Source organism: Trachymyrmex cornetzi, unplaced genomic scaffold (assembly GCF_001594075.2).
Source record: "Trachymyrmex cornetzi isolate Tcor2-1 unplaced genomic scaffold, Tcor1.1 scaffold1137, whole genome shotgun sequence".
Taxonomy (NCBI): Eukaryota; Metazoa; Arthropoda; class Insecta; order Hymenoptera; family Formicidae; genus Trachymyrmex; species Trachymyrmex cornetzi.
In genome coordinates, this window is record NW_017295694.1 from 30169 (window position 1) to 54094 (window position 23926).

General features: G+C 33.0%; 3 protein-coding genes across 3 annotated transcripts; 2 read left to right on the plus strand and 1 right to left on the minus strand.

Annotated features, from left to right (window-relative positions):
• Positions 1 to 565: 565 nt before the first annotated feature.
• Sgt1 (suppressor of G2 allele of skp1) lies at positions 566 to 5026 on the plus strand. Its single transcript, XM_018512819.1, has 5 exons — positions 566 to 726; positions 815 to 925; positions 2107 to 2305; positions 3941 to 4140; positions 4425 to 5026. Exons 1-5 carry the CDS (start codon positions 679 to 681, stop codon positions 4530 to 4532), a joined length of 666 nt encoding a protein of 221 aa, XP_018368321.1. The 5' UTR covers positions 566 to 678; the 3' UTR covers positions 4533 to 5026.
• Positions 5027 to 5453: 427 nt separating this feature from the next.
• On the minus strand, positions 5454 to 7231 carry LOC108764522 (coiled-coil domain-containing protein 51). The gene is made up of 2 exons (XM_018512811.1): positions 6897 to 7231; positions 5454 to 6292 (listed from the first exon to the last, which is right to left on the minus strand). Exons 1-2 carry the CDS (start codon positions 7065 to 7067, stop codon positions 5477 to 5479), a joined length of 987 nt encoding a protein of 328 aa, XP_018368313.1. The 5' UTR covers positions 7068 to 7231; the 3' UTR covers positions 5454 to 5476.
• Positions 7232 to 9630: 2399 nt separating this feature from the next.
• LOC108764540 (S1 RNA-binding domain-containing protein 1) lies at positions 9631 to 21883 on the plus strand. Its single transcript, XM_018512829.1, has 4 exons — positions 9631 to 9697; positions 10050 to 11932; positions 12266 to 12970; positions 21776 to 21883. Exons 2-4 carry the CDS (start codon positions 10070 to 10072, stop codon positions 21881 to 21883), a joined length of 2676 nt encoding a protein of 891 aa, XP_018368331.1. The 5' UTR covers positions 9631 to 9697; positions 10050 to 10069.
• Positions 21884 to 23926: the final 2043 nt, after the last annotated feature.

Consider the following 23926-nt stretch of genomic DNA (forward strand, 5'->3'; position numbering starts at 1 on the left):
TTAAGTAATAATACTTTTGCAATCCGTACATCCAATACAGAGATTTTTCACCGAATAGGAATGTGGTAAAACAGGGAGCTTTAGCATCGCCTTAAGACCCGTCTACAATACGCGGAGTAAGAAGCAAGAGTAAGAAATTGACCAATCACAGTCGAATGTGAGAAGAATACTCGACTGTGATTGGTCAATTTCTTAAGGTGCGATTTTACGCTGACGCTAGACGCTCATTTTCAGCTTCAAAACAGGTCACGTGATCAAAATTGACGCTTGGTATTCGTCAATTTTGATCATGTGACCTGTTTTGACGCTGAAAATGAGCGTCGAGCGTCAGCGTGAAAAGGCACCTTTACTCTTACTTCTTACTCCGTGTATTGTAGACGGGCCTTTAATGTAGTACAGGCTCGCATCACATCGTTTTTCGATACTGCGATTTTATCGGCGGTGTCGAAAATATAGTACATAGTTTACATCCATGTTATAAAAGATGTTGGTGCCGCTAGTGTACGAGAGTTTCAAGCTGTTTGGGGAGTTTCATGAAAAAGGCCGGGGAATGATCGCTGTTTTCACTTGTTTTCACTATCATAGGATTCAAGAAGATTGAGGGTTTTGAAGGTTGCCGATTTGATATTTATATTTATGCTCAACCGCTTTGATGTAATAATCGAGCCATAAGCTACAATGAACGAAAACGGGACCATCATTGAATTGAAGAACAATGAAGTGAATGTAAGCAATACGAATAATTTAATAAAAATATATAACCACATATGAAGAATACATTGTGTACTGAGATTGACATTCATGATTTTCATAGATGCCCGTGCCGAAAATAAAACACGATTGGTACCAAACGGAGACTCATGTAATTGTGACAATACTCGCCAAGAATGTAGAAAATATGAAAGTCGTATATGGAGAGAGCACAGTAGGTATCTTCACTGGCTTATCTACTATTGGACTTTATCGGATGATAAAGGAGCCTTGGATGACAGCATATCTTACAGTCATTCTATACATGTATCTTTGTTTTTTTTTTTTTTTTAAGAAAGTTCTTAACTGACGTACAATAGCTATGTTTACACCATGTGCTTAGTCCGTGATCTATACATATTTTTGTTTGACTTAAAGGATAAACAAGGATAATGTATAAGCCATGGCCTAAATGCAGGGTGTAAATATAGCCATTGTGTAGGAAGTTGGAGTGAAACAAATAGCATTTTCGGCCCGATCGGGTTTGCGCCAACCCTGGATTAATCTTTCTTATTGATTGACATCACCCGCTCTACCAATAGGAGAGCACAAAACGCCATTAATCTAACCCAGGTTGGTGCAAACCCCATCGGGCCGAAAATGCTAAAAGAGTGCTTTTCAGCAGACAACACTTGCTGGATTCATACTGGATCCGATGTGCATCGTACGACGTTCTGCAACCAATCAGAAAGCAGAATTTTATTTCGTATCAATGGCTGTGTTCAGCAGAACGTTTATTTTGCAACTATTGAAAGTTTTCTGTGCGCTGATTGATTTATGCCTTTAGATCAACAGGAATGGTTCTATCTCAGCAGACAATCATAAAACTGTTGTGAAACTGTTGTGTTCTGCTGAACGTAGCCAATGATACGAAGTAAAATCCTGTTTTCTGATTGGTTGCAGAGCGTCGCACAACGTACGTCGGATCCAGTGTGAATCCAGTATATATAACATGTAGTGAATTATTCTATCCTTATTGTTTGTCAATGTTAAACATTTTATTTTGTACAAAAATAAAATGGCCACTGTGTTATATTGTATTCCTGGCTGACAAGCATCAAAACTGTGCTTGTTTTACTCCAAGTTATTTTATACCAGTTTAAGACTTTTTTTTTTAAAAAAAACCGACCTAATGTGTTATTTCTTTTTAGATTATTTAAGCTATAGACTTAATATCCAGATATCTGAATATTTGAGATGTCTGGATAATCAATTACTTTGCTAGTAATATTAGTTGGAAGTATCTCATGATCCTTAAATAATATTAAAAAATTAAGACAATTGTTAATGAAAAGAAAGGTGAAATTTGAACAAATCTGAAAATATAACTTTACTATATTATAAATTATTTTTCAGCTAAGTGTGTCTGCACAGTTACCATCTAGCAATGAATATAGTTTAGAGTTAGATTTAGCCAACTTTATAGTGGAGGATCAATGTACATACAAAGTGATGCCGTCCAAGATAGAAATCAAGCTGAAAAAACGAGATGATATTAGATGGACGACATTGGAAGGAAATCCAGTTTTAAGTAAAGTAAAACCTATACCAACTGGTAAGTTGTAAATTTATTACTTTATCGAAAATAAGACAAAACATAAATGCCAAATGATAAAATATGAAACAAAGATGTAATGTCTGCTAATAAGTAAAAAACATTTGGTAAATGGTCCAAAATAATTTATTAATTTACTAATTTACAATGTTATAATAATAAGGCTCAAAAAATTAAAAAAATGAAAGAAAAAGGGCCACGAGCCTAAGAATAAGTCGTTAGGAAATAGTGATGTTTTAAAAAATACAAAATAAATATGTCATGTAGTCACAATATAAAATTATAATATGCCGGCAATGAACAATATACACAAACACAAACAAACGTTTCGATCCCTGTTGGATCATTATCAATGTTAGATACATAAAAATAAGACGGTGAAAATATATTACAAAGTTAAAAATTAAAATTCGCTCTCAATCGCAAGTAAAAATGTAATAAAACTCACAGTAATTAATAAAATAAATTTCGATCAGTATGAGTAAAGAAGTTCTGTGAACTTTGTAATAAGTTGCAATACATGCTTCAGGTTATCAATTGTAAATTAGAGTAATTCGTATCTTGCAAATCGTGCGTCTCGAAACTATTGTCTCAAAACATACTTGAGACATGACCGTTCCACTCTCATCGCATTGTCTAAAAATTAAGAATTTTATATTATACTGACGCACGATTTGCAAAATACGAATTACTCTAATTTACAATTGATAACCTGAAGCATGTATTGCAACTTATTACAAAGTTCACAGAACTTCTTTACTCATACTGATCGAAATTTATTTTATTAATTACTGTGAGTTTTATTACATTTTTACTTGCGATTGAGAGCGAATTTTAATTTTTAACTTTGTAATATATTTTCACCGTCTTATTTTTATGTATCTAACATTGATAATGATCCAACAGGGATCGAAACGTTTGTGTTTGTTTATATTGTTCATTGCCGGCATATTATAATTTTATATTGTGACTACATGACATATTTATTTTGTATTTTTTAAAACATCACTATTTCCTAACGACTTATTCTTAGGCTCGTGGCCCTTTTTCTTTCATTTTTTTACTAATTTACGTATTTTGTTATTAAAAATGTGTAACATTTCTAATTTTTTGTGGCATAATAAGACTTTAATCCTTTCATTACTATGGGCAATTATAATCACTTGACGCTCACATTTTTAAGTAATACAAATATAATATATATTTTGTCACAGCATTGAAGTACTTGAAAAGGCTTGTTTACTTCAGACTTGAGGCATTTTTCTCATCATAAATAATTATTAGATTCACATATGATTTAAGCGTAATCACTTTGAAGTACACACGCAACTTGTACAATCGTATCATATAATGTATTTCATGGTAAAGATAACCATAACGAGAAGATTAAACTTATATTTTATATTATTTAAGCTGCTTTTTTTAGGAGGCATAGTTCACGTAAAGGTCGTTCTATCTTTGTTATTTATTGAATATTAAAAAGGCTAAAATGATATTTATATTGTCTGTACTTCCTAAAAGGAAAACAGTTTTAGTTATTTGCATATTTCTTCTGCAATACCGAAGGATTACGATCTATAAAATATATATATGCAGATTATTATATTTTTTCTAAAATCATGCGTACTATTCAAGAAATACTTCAAGCTGGCAAAGAAGCATCCAAGTATCCAAGCTCCTGTAAAAAATCTAAAGATTGGAATAAAGTTGAAAAGGAAATAGAGAGACAAGAGGCAGCAGAAGAAACCATGGGTGAGGCTGCAGTGAATGCTCTCTTCCAAAAAATATATGGCAATGGATCCGACGAAGTGAGACGCGCTATGAACAAATCCTTTGTAAGTGAAATGTTCATTGTTAACAAATTAAGTGGTAACAAAAAACTGGTTAATTTATGAGAAATTGTTTTTTTTTACAAAACGTAAACTCTAATATAAAACAAAAATTTTTATCAAGATATCTGTATATTTATAAGTAAAAAATAATTTTTCTTAAAGATAACAACCAATTAGAAACTAATTTGTACAGATATGTACATATAAAACTTATTAAACATAAAACTCATTGAATATAATGAGTCAATATAATACATTTGTAAAAATTTCATTATTTTAATGTACAGATAGAATCTGGCGGTACCGTTTTAAGCACTAACTGGGGAGAAGTAGGAAATAAAACAGTCGAGAGAAAACCACCAGATGGAATGGAATGGAAAACTTGGGACTCATAATTATGATTTTTTGCTAATTGGATTTTCATCATTTCTTACATACATTGATCACATTTAATCGTCAATTACCACTATATCACATATACTAGGAATGCATCGGATATTCGAAACGTATCCAGTATCCGGTTGAAATTTTATATCATTAAATTGTTGCTATTTTATTATACAAATATTCTAAAAATAAGTGCATATTCGTAATGATATAATAACTTATATAGTGTGTGTTGCAAAATTACAATTTTTCGCTACAGGTTTTTTTAAAATAATTTTCTGGAATTCGGTTGGATATCCAGAACATGGTGAACATCTAACTCGAATTGCCTTCTCAGATATCTGACTGGGTACCGAATATCCGATGTTACATTCTATCCAGATATCCAGTAATTTTATGATCCATATGTATCCCTAACATATACTTTAAAATAAGAAGGTATACATATTGACATTTACTTGAGAGTGATATCTCATATTTTCATAAATAATAACTTAATAATTTGCACTATTTAAAAATATATTTTGTATTGTAATGACGTATAAAATTATTAACACTTGTTTATATCACAATCTTCATGTAACATTTCAATTTAACTAGATTTATAATTTCTATAGTTATAATTGTATTATGTTATAATATATATGGTACTCCAGTGAAAACAAATGCTCACAATACGTTTATGTACATAAGTTATAAATAAAAAATAGGAAGCATTTTATCTGGCAAGTGTACAGCAAGCATAATTTTTACTATCCTATGAAAAAAGCTATGATTTACTCTTCATATTTTCACCAATAGCTTTTTTATAACATTTTTTAGTTAAATATATGTTACTGATTATAAAAAAATGTAATAAGTATTTTACTGAACTTTAGATAAAAAGATGTAAAACTTACATAAATTTGGTATTCAAATAATTATAATTTTTTTATGATGTATATACACTGTGTTATTTGTAAAAAATATATGACCCACATGCATAAATACCTTTCTTAACATAACTTAATCCTGAAATCAACAAATTTGCTGAATACTTGGCAGAAGATACAAGAATATTAGACATATTAGATTTACTAGTTTCTTTAGTTAAATCTATTGCGCTTTCTTGTTTTTTCGATGTTGCCAACTTGGTATTAAAGGACTGCAATATTTTCTTAATATCCGATAGTTCGTGCATATTCTTTTGAAATAATGATTCATTCTTTTCTTGTGCTGTCTTCATCGTGTTCCGTACATCTAATATCCTTTTGTTATTAAGTATCATTGAACCGATTAATGATACAATTGCTAATATGGCAGAAGCGATAATAGATAAATACTTATATTTCTGTGCATTTAAGTTTTGACTAATATGATAATCTTTTATCGCAGTTGCCAACTGCATGAAATTATCCCTCTCTTCATTCTCAGATAATGCCAGCTGATTAATGAGTTTTTTTTGTTCCTGTAAAGACTTGTGTTCTACTATTGTCAATTGCACGTACTTGGGATCATCTCGTTTCGTTTGAACTAATTCCGCATAGATCTCTTGCAGTTTATAAGTGAGTGCTGTCAATTCTGTATTCAAAATTCTCCTGTTGTCATGACATTGGAATAGTTTATCCTGAAGGATAACCACTTGCCTTCTGGTTTTTTCAACTATATCCATTCCTATTAACTGGTTGTACCATTGCCACAATTTAACGATTTTTCCTGGCAACGGTACGTTTGTTTCTAATGCCTTAGCATTTAAATCTTGTATTATGATGGACTGGTTGTTAAGTTTCTACAACATAAAAATTAATTTTATATGTAATAGTTGTCTTGCATACTACATTTCTCCAACTATAAAACATCCTTTCTTTTTTTAGCAAAGAATCTTTAGACTGTTGGATAAATTTAAAACTGATTCTTTAAAATCAAAATATAATCTTAAACTCAAAATATAAAGTTTTAAATTGAAACTAGAATATAATTTTGTTTATGATATTGTTTCTGGAGAACAGTAAAGAAATTATGAAATAAAAGTTGCTTTAAGCCTGTATCAGACTACCGACTCTGCAAGCCGACCCGAATGCCAACCAATAATGGACCAATTACATTGAATCAGTCTTATTGTGATTGGTACGGCTTTATAAAATTTGGAATACTGAGTATGTTCAATCTAAAATTCTGAATCATTTTAAATAGCTCGTTGATAAATATTGTGAAATAATTTTATATAAATACATAAGGCATTGTGTAACATTTGCAATGTTTTATATCAATACACTTGTGTGTCTCTAAACAAAAACAAAAGTCAATCTCAGGAAGTCGATTAGAAATCAATGTTTTTGTCGACAGTTGCATGAAATAAAAATACTTTGATATATTTACATAAAATTGCTTACTTTCGCAACGATGTTATATTTTTCGGTCGCGATGCTCTGCGCACTGGCGAGTTTGCTCTGCGCTTTTTCCGAGGCATTTTCTACAACCCCCTTTGCATTGTGAAGCACACCATCATATCTCTTCACTTGTTCGCTTACTAGCCTCATCACCTGCCGGTAGCGCTCTATCATTATACCAATTGGATGGAACGATGCAAAAGTGGGACTGAATTAATTGGATTATTAAACGCCGACAGACGACAAAAGAATTTAAATACGAAGACTAGCTCATTCCTAATCTTGAACTGTAATTCAATCTAACCATAACCTCCAATCACGTCACGTTTTAACGTTTAAACATGGCAAGTTAGGCCCTGCGCACAATGGAGGAAATATTAGGAACAGGGATAGATATTAAAATTTTAACCTATCAGATACCAGTTGCATCGGAATAGACGGTTTCTGATAGGTAGAAATCTTAATATCTATTCCTGTTCCTAATATTTCCTCCATTGTGCGCAGGGCTTTAATCCGACCTAACCTAACATAATACAACAAGAAATCGGACATAGGAATAATAATGAAAATAGCGAATTACTGCAATTTATTTTTACTTAAGTTTTAATCGTTTTGAGCACCTTTATTGTTTTAAATTCATTTCTACATGAAAGAGAGAGAGAATCGATACGATTGGTCCTTCGCGCAACTCTAGTTTGGATTTCGCGATCGTTTCGATAATCGCGATACTAAGAGCGATTCGATATTGCGATTCTCGAAGCGGAATTTGAATCGCGATCGGTGGTAATCGCTCACGGAACGCGTCACGTTGGAGTTTCGCGTTCGAAATGCTCCGCATTTTTCTTTCCGATTATTATTATCAAAATTAAATTTCATACGAAAAACATTGTCGCGAGTGTCCCGTCGGAATTTATTGACATAATGAATACCGTACGCGTTTATTCATTTTACGTCAATATTTGGCGATCCGCCTCTGTATATGTGACAGTCGGCATCTTTCCTGTGCCTGTGTTGTGAAAGCGACATTGATATATTATCGTTAAAGGTGCGTCAAAAGCGTTCAATTGATTGCGTCAACATTAAGGGCCGGTCTCACCAACTCCGATTTACACTCGATTGATTGTTACATTAAAACTGACAAATTGCATTTGCTGTTCAGCAGAATTGACCAATCATAGTTGACACTTAGGCCCAGTTTGACAATTGACGGTTAACTCTTAATCGAGGTTCAACTTAGTCATTATCTCTTTCCAGTTCTAGAATTGGAAAGAGATGAGAAACAAGTTGAACCTTGGTTAAGTTAAGAGTTAACCGTCAGTTGTGAAACTAGGCCTTAATCGACTGATTAGGTTAATCGGAGTTGGTGAGACCGGTTCTAATTTTTGCTTTTTATAAAAGAAATTGTGCGCAAGTAATCGAGAGAGACAGAGAGAGAGAGAGAGAGAGAGAGAGAGAGAGAGAGAGAGAGAGAGAGGGGGGGGGGGGGAGAGTGGCCGAATTCGAGGGAAAAAATGTTAGCAATTTTATATTTAATCCAATTTTGTAATATTATAATCAAAGACATAGAGAATGGACTGCGCGATCCGTATCTAAGTAGTGTATCAAATGTGGTCGACAATAATGAGAGAGAGAGACCGTGAGAGATGGCCAATCTCCCTCTCATTCTCTCTGCCATTATACTATATTGAATGGAAAGAGATAGAAATGGCCGTCTGCCACGGTCCCTCTCTCTCATTCCTATCGACCATTTTGACACACGGATCGCGCAGTCCATTCTCTATGTCTTTGATTATAAAGCGGGGAGCACAGACTCTTGCATAACGCGTAACACGTAAAGCATAAGAATATGTACCAATTGAAGTTCTCCGTTTCTTTCCCTTCCATGTAATAGAGAATTCTGGTTGGTTCAATTTCTTATGCCTCATGTGTTATGCGTTATGCAAGAGTCTGTGCTCCCCGCTTAATTCCCATGCAGCACAGAATTTGCAGTAATATTGCTACAGTAACGCTGCAATATTGCTGCAATGTTGCAGCATTGTTGCAACTTTTGTGTTGTAGGCAGTCTTAACATTTTGTAATTTAATAATAGTTCTCTGCTTTAATTAATAAAATCACAGATTATTTTTATGTATAACTTAAATTATAGCGGAGAATAATTTGTTATTCAAAATTTATTCTTTTTTTATTTTTTTTAGACACCAAAAAAACTTTGATATATATGAGCCGTTTATTTTGAAAGTGGCCTACTAAATCCATTTGTCAATGTTTTGTTGTTGACCTTTGTAGTAGCGTGTACAACTTGAAGTTAGCTGTCATAAACAACATTTTTTTTTTTAATGGACTAAGGTCACTTTCAAAATAAACGGCTCATATATACAAAAAAGAAAATAGGACTTAATTAAGTGACGAGTTTTCTTCTCGGAATGTGTGTTCTGTGTATAGAAAAACTTAAAAAATTATTAGAAAATTAGAGAGGAAGGGGTATTACTTATATTTTATTACATATATGTTCTTTTTGCTGTCTATAATTATATACTTTCTCATTTCTTGCTTACTTTGCGTCGATTTGCGTCCGACAATGAGTACACCTAATGTCGTTAAGATGGCAGGGCATCTCAGAAATGAAATTTTAAGGTTTGTTCACGTCGCGTTCGACGCAACAAACCTTTAATGTCGGTGTTTACAATTTTCTCCACATTGCAATATAGGTTAGAATTGTCATTACACCCCGTTCTACCTGTTCATGGTTTACGTTGAAAATTGGTGCGGAGAGTTTACGTCGAATTCTAGTTAAAATTATTTAGGTAATATAATAATAGTTCACATTAAATAATAATTAATGTTATCGAATTAATCTAATGGTTTTGTAACATGGAAGACATTCCTTTCTCTAAAACCAATTCTACTAGAGAACATTGTGCCAAGTCATACCAGAATAAATACTTTACAGCTTGGACTTTAGAAATAAAGCTTTAAAATAATCGTGGATGTATTCATATATTTATGCTCATTAGAAATCTTAAAAGCACAATTGAAATACAGCCATACATTTATCACAAAGTATAGTGTTGCAATTATAAAAAGCGTAAACAAGATAGTTGTATCTGCCTTATTTGTATGTGGTTTTGTGAGGAAACTGTTTTATTAATTTAACAGATAAGAAAACGCCGAAAAACATGAAAAGAAATTTACAAAGTAATTATAATGAACCAGTAATTGAACTGTCAGATTCTGATGATAATGATTATAAAACATTTAAAAAATCTGAAGATGAGGATTACGTAATGGATCAAAATAAAAGGAAAAAGAAAATTATAGGTAAGAGACAGCCAACTAAGAAAGGAGTGAAGAGAAGTACACAGAGCAAAGATGTTAAATCTATTAAAAGAAAACATCAAGAGGGAAACTTGGAAACTTCTAGCAACAAGAGACCGAAGCTGGAAGACTCGTACACTGATTCTACAGATGCAGGAGTGTCTCAAGAAATTCAGAAAAATTCAGCCAGAATTCATATAAATGAAGATGTGAAACTCAATGAAAAATTCAATTTTAGCTTGTCGCAATGCACGGAATGGACCGATATTGATTACATAAGCGAAGTCAACAATGTAACTAGATGTATCGCAAAGAATTTAGTGAAACTTTTCAAGGAAGACAACACTATACCTTTTATCGCAAGATATAGAAAGAACATGACTGGATCTATGGATGCGGATAAGTTGAGGGAACTTCTAGAGAGTTTTGAGCAGGCAAAGATTATTAAACAACGTGCTGCAACTATTATTAAGAATATTGATAAATTGGGAAAATGGTCGCCCGAGCTTCACTCTGTTATCACATCTACAAAGTCCCTTGCCGATCTCGAAGATATTTATTCTTTATATAAACCTTCGACATCGAGACGACTTCTGGCAGATAAAGCACGAGGACTGGGCCTAGGAAATATTAGCGATGCAGTTTTACAGGGACGGGATATACCACCGTTGACGTCTTTAATAGACGAACAAAAGGAAGGTTTGCGAAACGAACAAGAAGTCCGAAATGGTATCGTGCATATAATAGCGGACGCCATCAGTAAAGATAAGAACATTTTTGACAAAGTCAACTCCTTGCGGAAAACCTCGGTTATAGACATACAAACGACGCAGTGTAAAACAGCAGAAGATTCGAAAAACGCAAACGAGCAGAAGTATGAACAGTACTTCAATTTTAAGTCGAGAGTGAATACCATTAAGCCCCATCATATACTTGCTATTAATCGGGCTGAATCCCAAAAGATCATCAGCGTGAAGATTGTCGTCCCCGACGCTTTCGAGAATGCGTTCCACAACTATTGCTTATCGCGATATACACAAGAGGGAAGAAATAGCGCGAAAATGTTCCACTTGACTTTACTCAATGATGGTATCGATTATGCTTACAAAAAATCGATCAAGCCTCAGATGGTACGTCGTATAAGGAGCGAGTTGAAGGAAAACGCGGAAAAAGCGTCCATAGAAGTTTTCACGACTAATGTTAAGCAACTGCTTCTCATTCCTCCAGTGCGAGGTAAAATTGTTCTCGGCATAGACCCGGGTTACCGTCACGGATGTAAGCTTGCTGTTGTATCGGAACAGGGCGACCTCCTCGAGACTGCTGTGATATATCCTCACAACCATTCGTCGGCATTTAAAGACGCGGCTAACACGTTGGCGAAATTAGTGAACAAGTACAGATGCACGATAATAGCTCTGGGAAACGCTACAGCGTGCAGAGAGACCGAGCTGTTTCTGACTAAAGCAATAGAGTCGAACATGTTTGGCTCGCTGAGCGCGATGTACACCATCGTGGATGAATGCGGAGCCTCGATTTATAGTTGTAGCCCGCAGGCGAAATCCGAGTTTCCGGATCTGGATCCGAATCTAGTGTCGGCTATCTCGATAGCAAGACGCTTGCAGGACCCGTTGGCGGAATTAGTTAAGATAGAGCCGAAGCATTTAGGAGTTGGGATGTATCAACATGACCTACCTCAAACGAAACTGACGAAGTCGCTATCCGAAGTTAGTATAAATTCACTGTTTAATATTAACTGATAAAGAGAATATAGATAATTTAAGAACTTTCAATATATAATGAGCTGTGAAATAGATGTGTAAAAAAAGTAATTGCACAATTTTTTATTGCTAACTTTTTTGACAAAGATAATCTTTTTTTTAAAAAATAAGAAAATTGTATATCATCGAGGATAATTTTAGAAACCTAAATAGAAAAGCAATAAATTAAACTTTATTTTATTTTTATTTAAAAAAAATTAAATCAAACACTTGAATAATAACGTAATAGTTTTTTTTATGGAAGATTTTTGTAGTAGATTTTTGTATCAATTGTTACAGGTTGTCACAGAAGTTGTGAGTTTTGTAGGAGTGGATATCAATACAGCTTCTCATTATCTTTTACAACAAGTAGCCGGCCTTACGGTTTCTAGATCTAAAAGCATCATAGAATGGCGATCAAAAAATGGACCGTTTAGAAATAGAGAGCAATTATTGAAAGTAAAGAGTATTGGTAGCAAAACGTTCGAACAGTGCGCAGGGTTCATAAGAATTCTGCCAGAGACAGCAACGACTAGCGAAACTTCATCACAACGGAGGATGAAATCGGAGAATTTTAATCCCTTAGATCAAACTTGGATTCATCCGGAATCGTACGCGATAGCGAATAAATTCGTAAAACACTGCCAATGCAAATTGGACGATATCGGTACTTCGGCATTTATTGGAAAGATAAATTTTCACGCGAGAATTGGATGTGGAAATCTAGCCGCGCAGTTCGGCACCGACGAGACTACAATGGGGACGATAGTTAAAGCTCTGACCATGCAGAAAGACGAGGATATACGATCGAAATTGAATCAGCCGCTGTTTCGCAACAGCGTGCGATGTATTGAAGATTTGATCGTCGGAACCATATTAAGCGGTGTCGTGCGGAATATCACGCATTTTGGAGCATTTGTAGACGTAGGCGTTGGTAAGGAGGGTCTTATACACGTCAGACGTATTAAGAAGGATCTCCATATAGGCCAACGTGTGGAAGTGAAGGTAGTTGATATCGAACTGGCACGTCAAAGGATTGGTCTTGAACTAATGAATTAACGCTATATGTAATCACATTGATTTCTCTTTTTGGTGTTACGTATTACAATTAAAAACTAGCGTTAGTGTTTAGGGATATTTTTAAAATTATATTTATATTATGTTTATGTTTATAATACCATTTATGTTTATATTACAATTTAATTCAACTTAATTTTGAAACTAAAACAAAAAACTTATAAAGCAACATCTATTTTATAAATATCACCATATCTGTCGACGGAAGTAAGTAATTATATCGTACTGTCATTAATCTTGTGATATTTATATTATTTATTGGAAGTAAAGAAAAGAATATTGTTTTTGCATTGATAAAGATATTTTTTTTTTTTTTTTTATAGAACATTTCTAAGATTTAGCTGAATATTCTGTTTTTTTTTTTCTGGTAAACATATAATGTGCCACAGTAAGCAACAATAATAAACATATATTTTATTTAAATAATGTCCTAATTTTCTTGTATCTTGACGCATATTTCATGACCAATGATTACTATTTAATATTATTTTTTTATTTGAATGATCGCAGTTTATTGTACCTATTTATTCTTCTTGTATCTCTCACAACACTTTTCGTAGTTTATCTCAGAGAAATGGATTCCACTTTATGTCGTGTAATGCGACCGTCTAAAACGGCAACTCTATATGCGTGGTTGCGGAGAGTTTTGTAAAACGAATTCCAGTCACGTGCTAACGTGCCTTTTCCCTTGCTAGCAAAAGTACAGTCGACTACAAGAGAGGGAGGGAGGGAAGAGGGTGTATTTCGCATTGAATGCTGCAGGAAGAAGGTCGCAGTTCCGGCAGACGGACTATCGCGGTTTAATCTCTTATTTCTGAAACTGGATTTTTTTTTTAGACCGTAAAAATTTATCGACTAATTAATTCTCATTTATTGACTACATATAAATTTCGTCGTGTTGTTAAATTTTAATTATATTACTATTATGTATCGAAATATGAACAAAAAATGTGATTAGTACTACATTTTTTAGACGTATCCAGGATCTTTTTCCTAGGAGAATTTATAAATTTTATCATTATATAAATGAATTGCTTGTTTTGGATATTTTAGAGCTTAGATGTCTCTTTCTTATTCCTGATTTTAAATGGGAAAAATAAGGTTTTGTGGTTTTGTCAATCATAACTTTTAATCATAAAAGTGATTAACCTTCAACTCTTTCCCCCCTTCCTTCCTGGATATGCCTACGATAAGTACAATTGTAAAAATTCTTAAGTAATTAAGAATTATTTAAGCTTTCTAAGCAATTAAAAATTATTCAATCTTTCTAAGTATATAGCATATTAATTTTCCGGCTTCGAAAACGAAGCTTTGTGAGAGATTTTGTTTTATCTATGTTTTTTTCATCTAGGACCTTGTTCTCTCCGTTTGTACCACCGATAAAAGAGTATCGTTCTATATACAGTAGACGCGATCGGCATGAATACGATTTTATTAATGTATCCTCATACCTGATTATTTTTTTCTTTCTCCAAAACACGCTCCTCGTTTCGTCTCGCTTGAAAGTTTTAGCATGCAATCTGCGAATTCTATCCCACTATCGGGAAAGTTCGGGCGCGTACCATTCCGTTCTGTCCGCTGTTGTCTTGAACCTCGGCTACATTTTGCATGAGGAGTACACTGTATATACGCCAAATAGCTCGCTTTAGGCAGGATTTAAGAACGTGCTCATGCCTCCGGCGGAAAATCCGTATTTGATCGTTACTTTTGGAATCGAAAAGCAACGATCTTTCGTGTTTCCTGTTCATAATCGCGAACATGCAACGTGTATAACCAATCTTTTTAAAAGGTATTATTTGATTTAAAAAAATAGGCAATTAATCCTCTGTCTGCAATGATATTTTTACTTTTTTTGTCTACAATCTGTTTTTTATACTATTCTAGGCTTTCAAAAAAATATGAAAAAATTCAGGATTACTTTTTAACATTACTTTTTCTATTATATATAAATTACCACATAGTTTTTAATTTAAATGTAAAAATCTTTCTATATATTTAATAAAAATTGAAATTTGAGCAGAAATAAAGAAAAAATGTGAGAAATTTCACTTATGCCAAAAAATATTCAGATTGTAAAAAAGAGAGAAAATAAAAAGCAGAGAAACTTAGGATATTTTTAACGGAGAAATATGAGAAAGAGTCTTTTAAAAATATTATTTTAAGCCTAAGCGTGAAATTGTAGCAAATATTTGTTTAAGATGAAATAATATACATATTGTTCTGTAATGTTTAAAACCGAAATATTTTAAGAAATGTTTTTATCTAATATATTGATGCATGTATTATATATATATATATATTTATTTATTTATGTGATTTCAATAAATATAAATTTTTAAATTAAAAACAAATGAGAAAATTTTATCATTAATGTTTATAGCTAATTATATCATGAGTATATAATGATATTTATAATGTTTACTATATAGTAAAACGCGTGATCATTTTGGTATTAACATAAACAAGTCCATTGATGATTAACCATTAAATTAAATGAGTCATTAAATATTTTTCCATTCGATTAAGTTGTTAAACGTTTAATTAATTGATAGTTTAATTCAAGGCTTCGCTTCACCGAATATCTGTTAAATTTGCGAGAACAGGAAAACACGATGCTCGTAGCAGAGAGTTTACGTTCTCATTCACGGTATCAAATAGAGCCTATCATTCACGAAACAATGCACACGATTGATTTCTTTCGTCCAATCTGATAGATCAATCGAAGCCACAAAATACTCGCGAGCAGCGCAATATACACTTGTATAGGATGTATAATCCGGAAATACATGTCCGACGAAATAACGAAATGTTTGCTATGCGAAACGAAATGGAAAACGAGAATCATATATGACGAAAACCTATTGTTCTCTCACAATTGCTAATTCAAGAGAGAAATAGATTTATTATATTTCTTTATTTAATAGAAGCAAAGATTCTTAAAGAACTTGAAAGGGTATATTAAATAAGCGATTTATTTTACAATTATCTATATTTTTATATCCATAATATATCTTAAAAATTTCAAAAAAAAGATTTATATAAACTAATGTCAGAAAAAGAGTCTCTAAATCTCCGAATGTTTTTATTTTTCTACGTAGAATTAATTCAAAGGATGTTACATCTTTATTGGAGAGAGTATTAAGTTAAATTCGCTCAGTAATAGCAACATGTTATTCTTCTAAAATTTTAATATCTATATTTTTATAAAATGTAAAAATGAATTTCGAATTGTTCTTTTTTAATCATTTACTATAAAACTTTATCAAATCATTTACATTGTTTCTAACTTCGAAAGGTTAATAAGAGTGCGGATTTTAAATAATCTTTTCACGACTTTAAAAAATAACGAAGAAAAAAGCTTTTAACGAAGCAAATTTACGATCGCGAGTTGATTTTAATCTCCGAGATGCCAGCCGTGAAATCGAATATATCATTTATAAAATACGATTAAACTCTCTGTACGAATGTCCCTATCGTTCGTGGAGTATTGAATATCGATTTAACTTCGTACATATGCCAACCTTGGCATTGAATTTCCCGGGCCTTTCGCGTGTTCTTTCCACCATATCTACCCTTTATTTTCCGGGATGCTTTTCATTCCCGTCGTTTTTCTCCCCTCTCCTTTCATGAACTCCATTGTTAGACTAGACGCTTTGAAACTACTTTTCACCCCCGGGGATCTGTCTATTCGCGCAACCGAGTAATAACCTCGGGTATTTTGTTGTTACCGGGCATCAGAGGATTTTGTTCCAATGTACTTCTGCGAAGAAAAGATATAAGCTTTTTATTTTACCGTTACGATATATAATAATATATCCTCTATCATCATTATTCCGCAAATACTGTAAACTTTCTGCGTTAAATATCGCTGCAACTAATCCTCGAATTAAAAATTCAAAGTAAAATCTACTTAGTTAATGTACACTTTTAAGTTTTTTGAGATATTTTATTTCTAGTAGGAAAATATAGACCTTCCAGACAGCACAAAAAAAATTCAGTCGCATGTCATCAATTCTGAGTTCATTTTCAGATGCAAAAAGAATTCTTTTCAGAATTGTTTAGAAAAAGAATTCTTTTTGTGTCTGAAAATAAATTCTAAATTGATGACACAACTGAATTCTTTTTGGATTCTTTTTGAACTCTCTGTGCTATCTGGGCTGTTTCTCTCTCGAACTGCTTATTTATTTTATGTATGATTCAAGACAATCGCAAAAGAGAGAAAACCAAAAGTTCTTATCATGTAATATATGAATATTTTAACGTTAAAAATGAAGAATACACAAAGTTTTATCTTATATTTATGTGCATTCCTGAAATTTCTTGGTTGAAGAATCTTTCGATCGTTTGCAAGAATCAATGGGTCTTTATCAAAAAAGAGTCCAAAGAATTTGATTTCAAAGAATTGGTCAAAGCATTCATAGATAAGGGATGACTCGATTTGGGACATCTCAATATTTTTTCAAGAAATAATTGATCGTTACTGCGAAAGTACGGCGTTGCGACTAATATGTGTAACTTAAGCACTCTGTACAAATTGCCTTTTCCAACGACTCGGGTGGCTTTGTCGTGCCGCAAACCACGGTCGTACAAAGCGTTCTCGTCGTACTGAAAAAGCTTTTTCCGCTTGCTTTCTTTACGGCCTTGCCTTTCTGACGGCTTAAGTCCTTTCTTAGGCGAGCTTGCACGTAATATCAACCTAACGAGATGTAATATTTATACTACTGGGAAAAAATATTTTCGCGCTCTGGTTTATACGACAGGGTTGATTTATACTGAGTGATTCGGTAAACGGGGTCGACCATAATCCTTTTCTTTTATTTAAGTGGGAATAGAAGAAAATTATAATAGAGAATTGCATTTTGGCTTTATCTCTCGGCGGTTCAGGTCACATTCTTGCGATTCATACAAAGCATACCGCAAAATGCAATTACTTTATGCAACTGTTTTATTTGAAACAATTGTATAAAGTAGAATGACATGACTTTTGTATAATTTTATTATTATTCTCGTGATGAAGGTACTTTATGTACATACGCGACATTATTTAACAAAGAAAACGATATTTTTTTAAATTTAAGCAATTATTTGCTGTATGCTTTATTATCAGCGATTTCGTATGCGGACAAAATGCGTTTGTTGTATTCCCTCTATATCTCCGACTGCTTTATTTTCGCGTACTAATATTATTTCGCGCTGTCGGGCGAGCTTTTCAGGTTGTCCCCGACGAAATCATCAGCTCGACGCAGGAATACGCGCCGGAGGTTACTTAATTTCAGTCGCGACTCATAGGGGTGGGCTGATCCAATTATCGTGGTTCACCACGAGCATCAAGGTGGCGGTTTTCATTCTCTCTGCGTCCCTTTGTCTCGCGTCGAAAGAGAGAGGACCCTGGCGGTGGTACACACCGGCGCATTGTAACTTTGATTCTCAAAAGCAAAACCGATCGGGCGTTACCGGACGAAAGGGATTTGGAAGGTTGAGACTGATAAATTTCGGCCGGCAAACATATATCAATTCACTTCGTTTCAAATCCGTTTCAACGGTCAGTTAGCATCTCAACTTGGTCAAGCTTGATTTATACACAAGGAAGTTGGGAATGTTATAGTGAACATAGAAATTACAACGGACGATTCGAAACTCTCGTTTAGACAATATTATTAATTGACCCCCTTACAGACATTTCATATTGACAGATAATGATTAATTAATTGATTACTTATTTCGAAATTAAAATGTAACAATTATACGGACTCTCAATTCTTAAAACCAAATACAACAAACAATGAAATTCAATTCTCTAATGAAAATACAGCGCGATTAGATAAGCGCAAGTTGTGATATCAAAAACTTGTTATTACTTTACGAGAAGAATGATGTCATCTTTATTATAAATTGTACATTACCATCAGCTCTTAATGCCACTTTAACATATATTCCCAATAATACTTTGCCATTTCGAGAGTGAAAATTAATGATATTGATGACTGGAATCACAACAGATACATCATCGTCAATATTACTAGACAATAGATGCAATTTCCAGATGTCAAATTGTAGTCAAATTGTAGTTAAATGAACGGACACTCACACACGACTTTCACGTGCAAAATCTTTTCTCTCAGAAGCTTTCCCGCATTCGAGAAAGCAATGTTAATCTCTATTTTTTACTCGCTTTTTCTCACAAAGAAACCTCTTCTTACATATCACGATTTACTGAACACTTTGCATGAAACAATGCAAGACAGTAACTAGACATGTATTATGAGTTACCGGTGAGGTCGACGATTTAACGAAAAATGTAAAAACATTAACGTTCCAACGTAATGGTTGCCATCCGAGGCATAATGTGAGTGTGCGAGAGAACCTATGTAAGGGTTGGTTTGCGACTCGCTCCCTGTGTGTAAGGGTCTCTCTACACCCTCTCGATCAATATTCCGTCCAGTGGCGTAGCACTGTTTCTTTTTCGTGTAACTATATTGTGATTTCGATTACCTTCGAAAATGCGATCCTACGATTATTAAGGACATCGTGACGACGAGTGAATGCGAGATAGCATTCTAGTTGTACTAGTTATCTATTAGAGATAAGTGAGATAACAAACGGATTAACCGATATTGTAAATATTGTTAAGTCTCTAATAAAATTGGATTGTGACGCTTATTGTATAATCTAGAATTTCGTTATTTCTACATTTGAAGAGGACACAATAATGATGTCGAAACGTAATTCATTATTGAGTTATGATTTATAATATATGATTGTTATTTGCACAAAAAACATCTTGTGTTGGCTCACATTGACCATCCTTAATATATCTCTAATAAAATATAGGTAATCTTGCTCCAAAATCTCTTTTTATTTTTAAAATTCTAAAATATAAAATATTCTTGATGTCACATGCATATAATAGCATATTATTATGCCGCTATACATATAGCATTATGATATAAATATTAATTTGCATCATATGATATTTAAGGATTAAAATGCTATTTTCATCCTCGTTATTCAACGTCGATCTTTTGTTATTTGAAGGTCATCTAAAAGATTACACAGACAATATACTGTCTTCAGGTTCTAATTTTACTTGAGAATTCTTATAAATGGGATAAAAAAATACATATATTCAGAAAATCATATAAAATTTTATTTTGATTAAAGCACATAAAAAAATAGAGTATTTAAATTGAATATTTCTTTCGTGTCGTTTTAAATGGAATATTGCTGGAAGCTTTTAGAGAATTTGGAGTATTTACACGGCGTTACACAGCGCGATTTCAACAAATTCCAATATTTTCGACCGAAATTACATTTGCATAAACCACAACCGTTGGACAAATTCGCTACTGCCAGTCAGGATATTTAATTGGAGAACTGTCACGCAACACAACTGTCAATGGGGAAAATCTCTCTCGATAACACGATTAAATTTCGCGGCCAATTGCCGTGACGCAAATTGGTGGACGACATATGGCTAAACAGGATTCTTGATGATTACCGTCCACCATACGTTACAAAGCACGTACCTATACACACTCCACATCTTCTGTGCAAACGTAACGCCGGCACGATGATTAAAGCAGTACGTCATTCTGATTTTAATGAGATTTGTACAACAGCTATTAGTCAAATTACCGCATGTGGCGATATTTCAACGGCTTTCTAAATTATCTCGCGATAATTTCAATCAAATAACTTTATGGAGCGATTAATACAAATTGCGAGTGCTTAACTATTGTTTGTAAGTATTGTTTGTAATGTACTCTGTTTATGATGAAAAGATATTCTGTGTATTATATAGTGGTGTGTATTTCGAGGAGTTTGTTCCAAGAGTTATTTCGCGTTCCCCGATGCAATTTTCCAAATGTCATTTCACGAGGTGTTTTCAAGTTTTGGAATGCGCAATTGATATCTACGTGAAACATATACCTCGCAACAATGGAAAAATAAAAACAAATAGCAGCTTGGAGTTTGCTTTTGATCATTCATATCGATTTAGTATGAGAGAGAACTTTGTTATATAAGCTCTCTCTTGAAATAAACTGCGTTAACGATGGTAAAATACAATCAATTCAGAATTTATACGTGTATAGATTCGTTATTCAAAAGTACTGTTGACATAACGTAAATAGATTACATAAATGGATGTGCAACTTTTGAGTATCGTGACATTTTTATACAATCCATGGAAACGAAATAAAAATTTAATTATCTTTATTTCGAGAGCTAGTTTGTCGACGACTTTTTCTACGATATATGTTATTTGCTTTTTCAATTTGTATGTCTGCGTATGTATCCTGTGTAACATAATTCGCAATAAATAATAATTAATAATGAAATTGAAGATAGGTGCGCGTTAATATTTTCCATCGTATATTTCTCCTCAATTTGCTCCTGTAAAATTGTTTTTATTATTCTCAATTCGCTCCTGTAAAATTATTTTTATTATTGAAGTAGAGTTTGTTTTACACGTAAAAATAAACACGCAGTCCCCAAACGTTTAATTTTAAAACACACGATACACATACAATTTTTATGTCTATTTTTCTTCTGTACTGCAAGCAGTTATTTCCGGATAAATATCGTAGATAGCAAATTTCATATATTTATTTCGATGAATAAATTGCGCTAGTTTAAAAAGAGATATCGTGCAACTAGAGGTAAAAGCGGTTTATATTAACATACACCTCCATGAAAGGTGATACTGATATCCTTGTTTTCAATTTGTTACAGGGTTCTTCCACCGGAGCATCATATTCGATGGGTTTGGCGCTTGGAATATTCTCCGGAGATCCCTTTCATTGCTGGGAGAACGAGGAGATCAGATGCATCATAAAGTAGAGGTGAGATTACATTGGCAAAGATAACATTGCGTCGGAGCGGAGGGAGTATTTTGACGGAAATTGAACTTGTCAACATTGAAATAGAAAATTAAATTTATCTTTTTTGACATATTAAAGGATACTTTTTTTCTTTATGATAGGTCATAAATAAAATGGCGCAATTTCACTCGTCTGATATCTAATATAATTTTATTTTATCTGGCTTGGGAAATAAAAATTAGAAATATATATTACTTTTCTTATCTAAGATTGTTCCGTTTTTACCGAATATCATTGAAATTAAATACATTTTGGCTAAATTTGACTTCGCATTTTCTTATTTATAGATTAAACGTTAGCTTTTATTTCAAGTTTCAACTAAAATTTTATCCAATAAAAACAAACTAACCTATAAAGGTCTTCTGTCACCTCCGCTGACTTCAATCGGCGGTCTTCTTTTTTTTTTAACACAGTAGAACCCGGATTATCCGACATCTTATTATTTAATTCCCAAATTACTTGATATTGCTATATAGAATTTCAATGACGAATAACCCGGAAGTTCAATAATCGGTGTCGGATAATTCGGGCTCTAATATATGTGCATTTTTCTATTTATTATTTTTTCTTGTCAAATAATTTGCAATGTATAACAACATAGACGTAAAACAAAATATATACAACATAATATTACAATTTATTTATTATAATTTATAATTTACAATGATTTTATATAACAAATAGAATATATACGATACATAATTATAAAATATATTACAGAGAAATTGCTTATTACATTTGAGATCTTTTTACTAATGCCAGATTACATGAAGGCGTCAGAAATAAGAATAATACAATTAAAATTCACTATTTTTAAATCAAACATTTGATTGTTGCAAATACTTTAAAAAAAGGATGTAAGATTGGATATTTAATGAAATGCAGTGTGAAATTTACGAATAATTTTATGAATTTATATAATTTTCCGTTTCACATTCTAATCAATAATGAATTAATGATAACTTTAAATCACGAATTTTATAATAAAAAATTCTGAAAAATATAATTGCAATTTTATAATATTGAATTTCAGACAAATGTCAAATTTTGCGAGTAAAAATCTGCTATTTGATCGTTGATGTAGCACTCGAATTTTCAGTATTTGAACATTTAATAAAATTTATATTTATAAAAGTTAGTGATAATATTTGAAATGCACGAGTGTTTTAAAAAATAAAAACTGTCAAATAAGTTTTTAATACCTGCAAAGCTTTATTAAATGCGCTAATTTAGCGAATTTTGCATTATCCTACATGTTCTATTGACTTTCTGAGAAATTAATTTATTAAGTTGTATCACTTTCACAGATTATCACCATTTTATACAATAGATTTAGTATGAAATTTACCTTTAAGAAACCATTTCTTTTTAATAGCTATGATTTTACGATACTTTTTTACGACGTTGGTTCATTCTTGATAATCGATAGGATAATATTTACTTGATTCATTTATGATAATAACTCGAAAATTAGATAATTTTAGTTGTGTACACTTTTAAAGTAAGGGAGCGATATTTACGCGTATAAATGAGACTCGACGTCGATCAGAATAATTATTTGATAAAAAGTACGTCTTGTCAATGCGAAACTTAATAGCAAGTCATAAAGTCGATCAATTCTGTTTACTGGTGATGTCACGTCGAGATTTTATCTCGCTGTATTCACGCTTGCCTTCGCTTAACTTCGGTCCATGCCCTTTATCGCGGAGCTTCATCCACGGAAGACGGCAGTGTGCGGTAATGACTTTATTAGGGTTATCGACGTGAGCACGTGCCTCACCCTCTGACATTTCAACTCTTGGCATGTTCGTTATGGAAAGTGGGCCTGGCCGACCGAGCGACGCTTGGCGCTTGGCGCCGAGCGGTGCGTCGCGTCGGCAGACACGATATAGCTAATTACTAATTATCTTACGGTTTTAATCAATCAGTCGGAACGACACATTGTGCAGTCATGGCAGATGTTGCGCAACCACCCGCAGTACCTTCGCCGTAATCAAGTCCA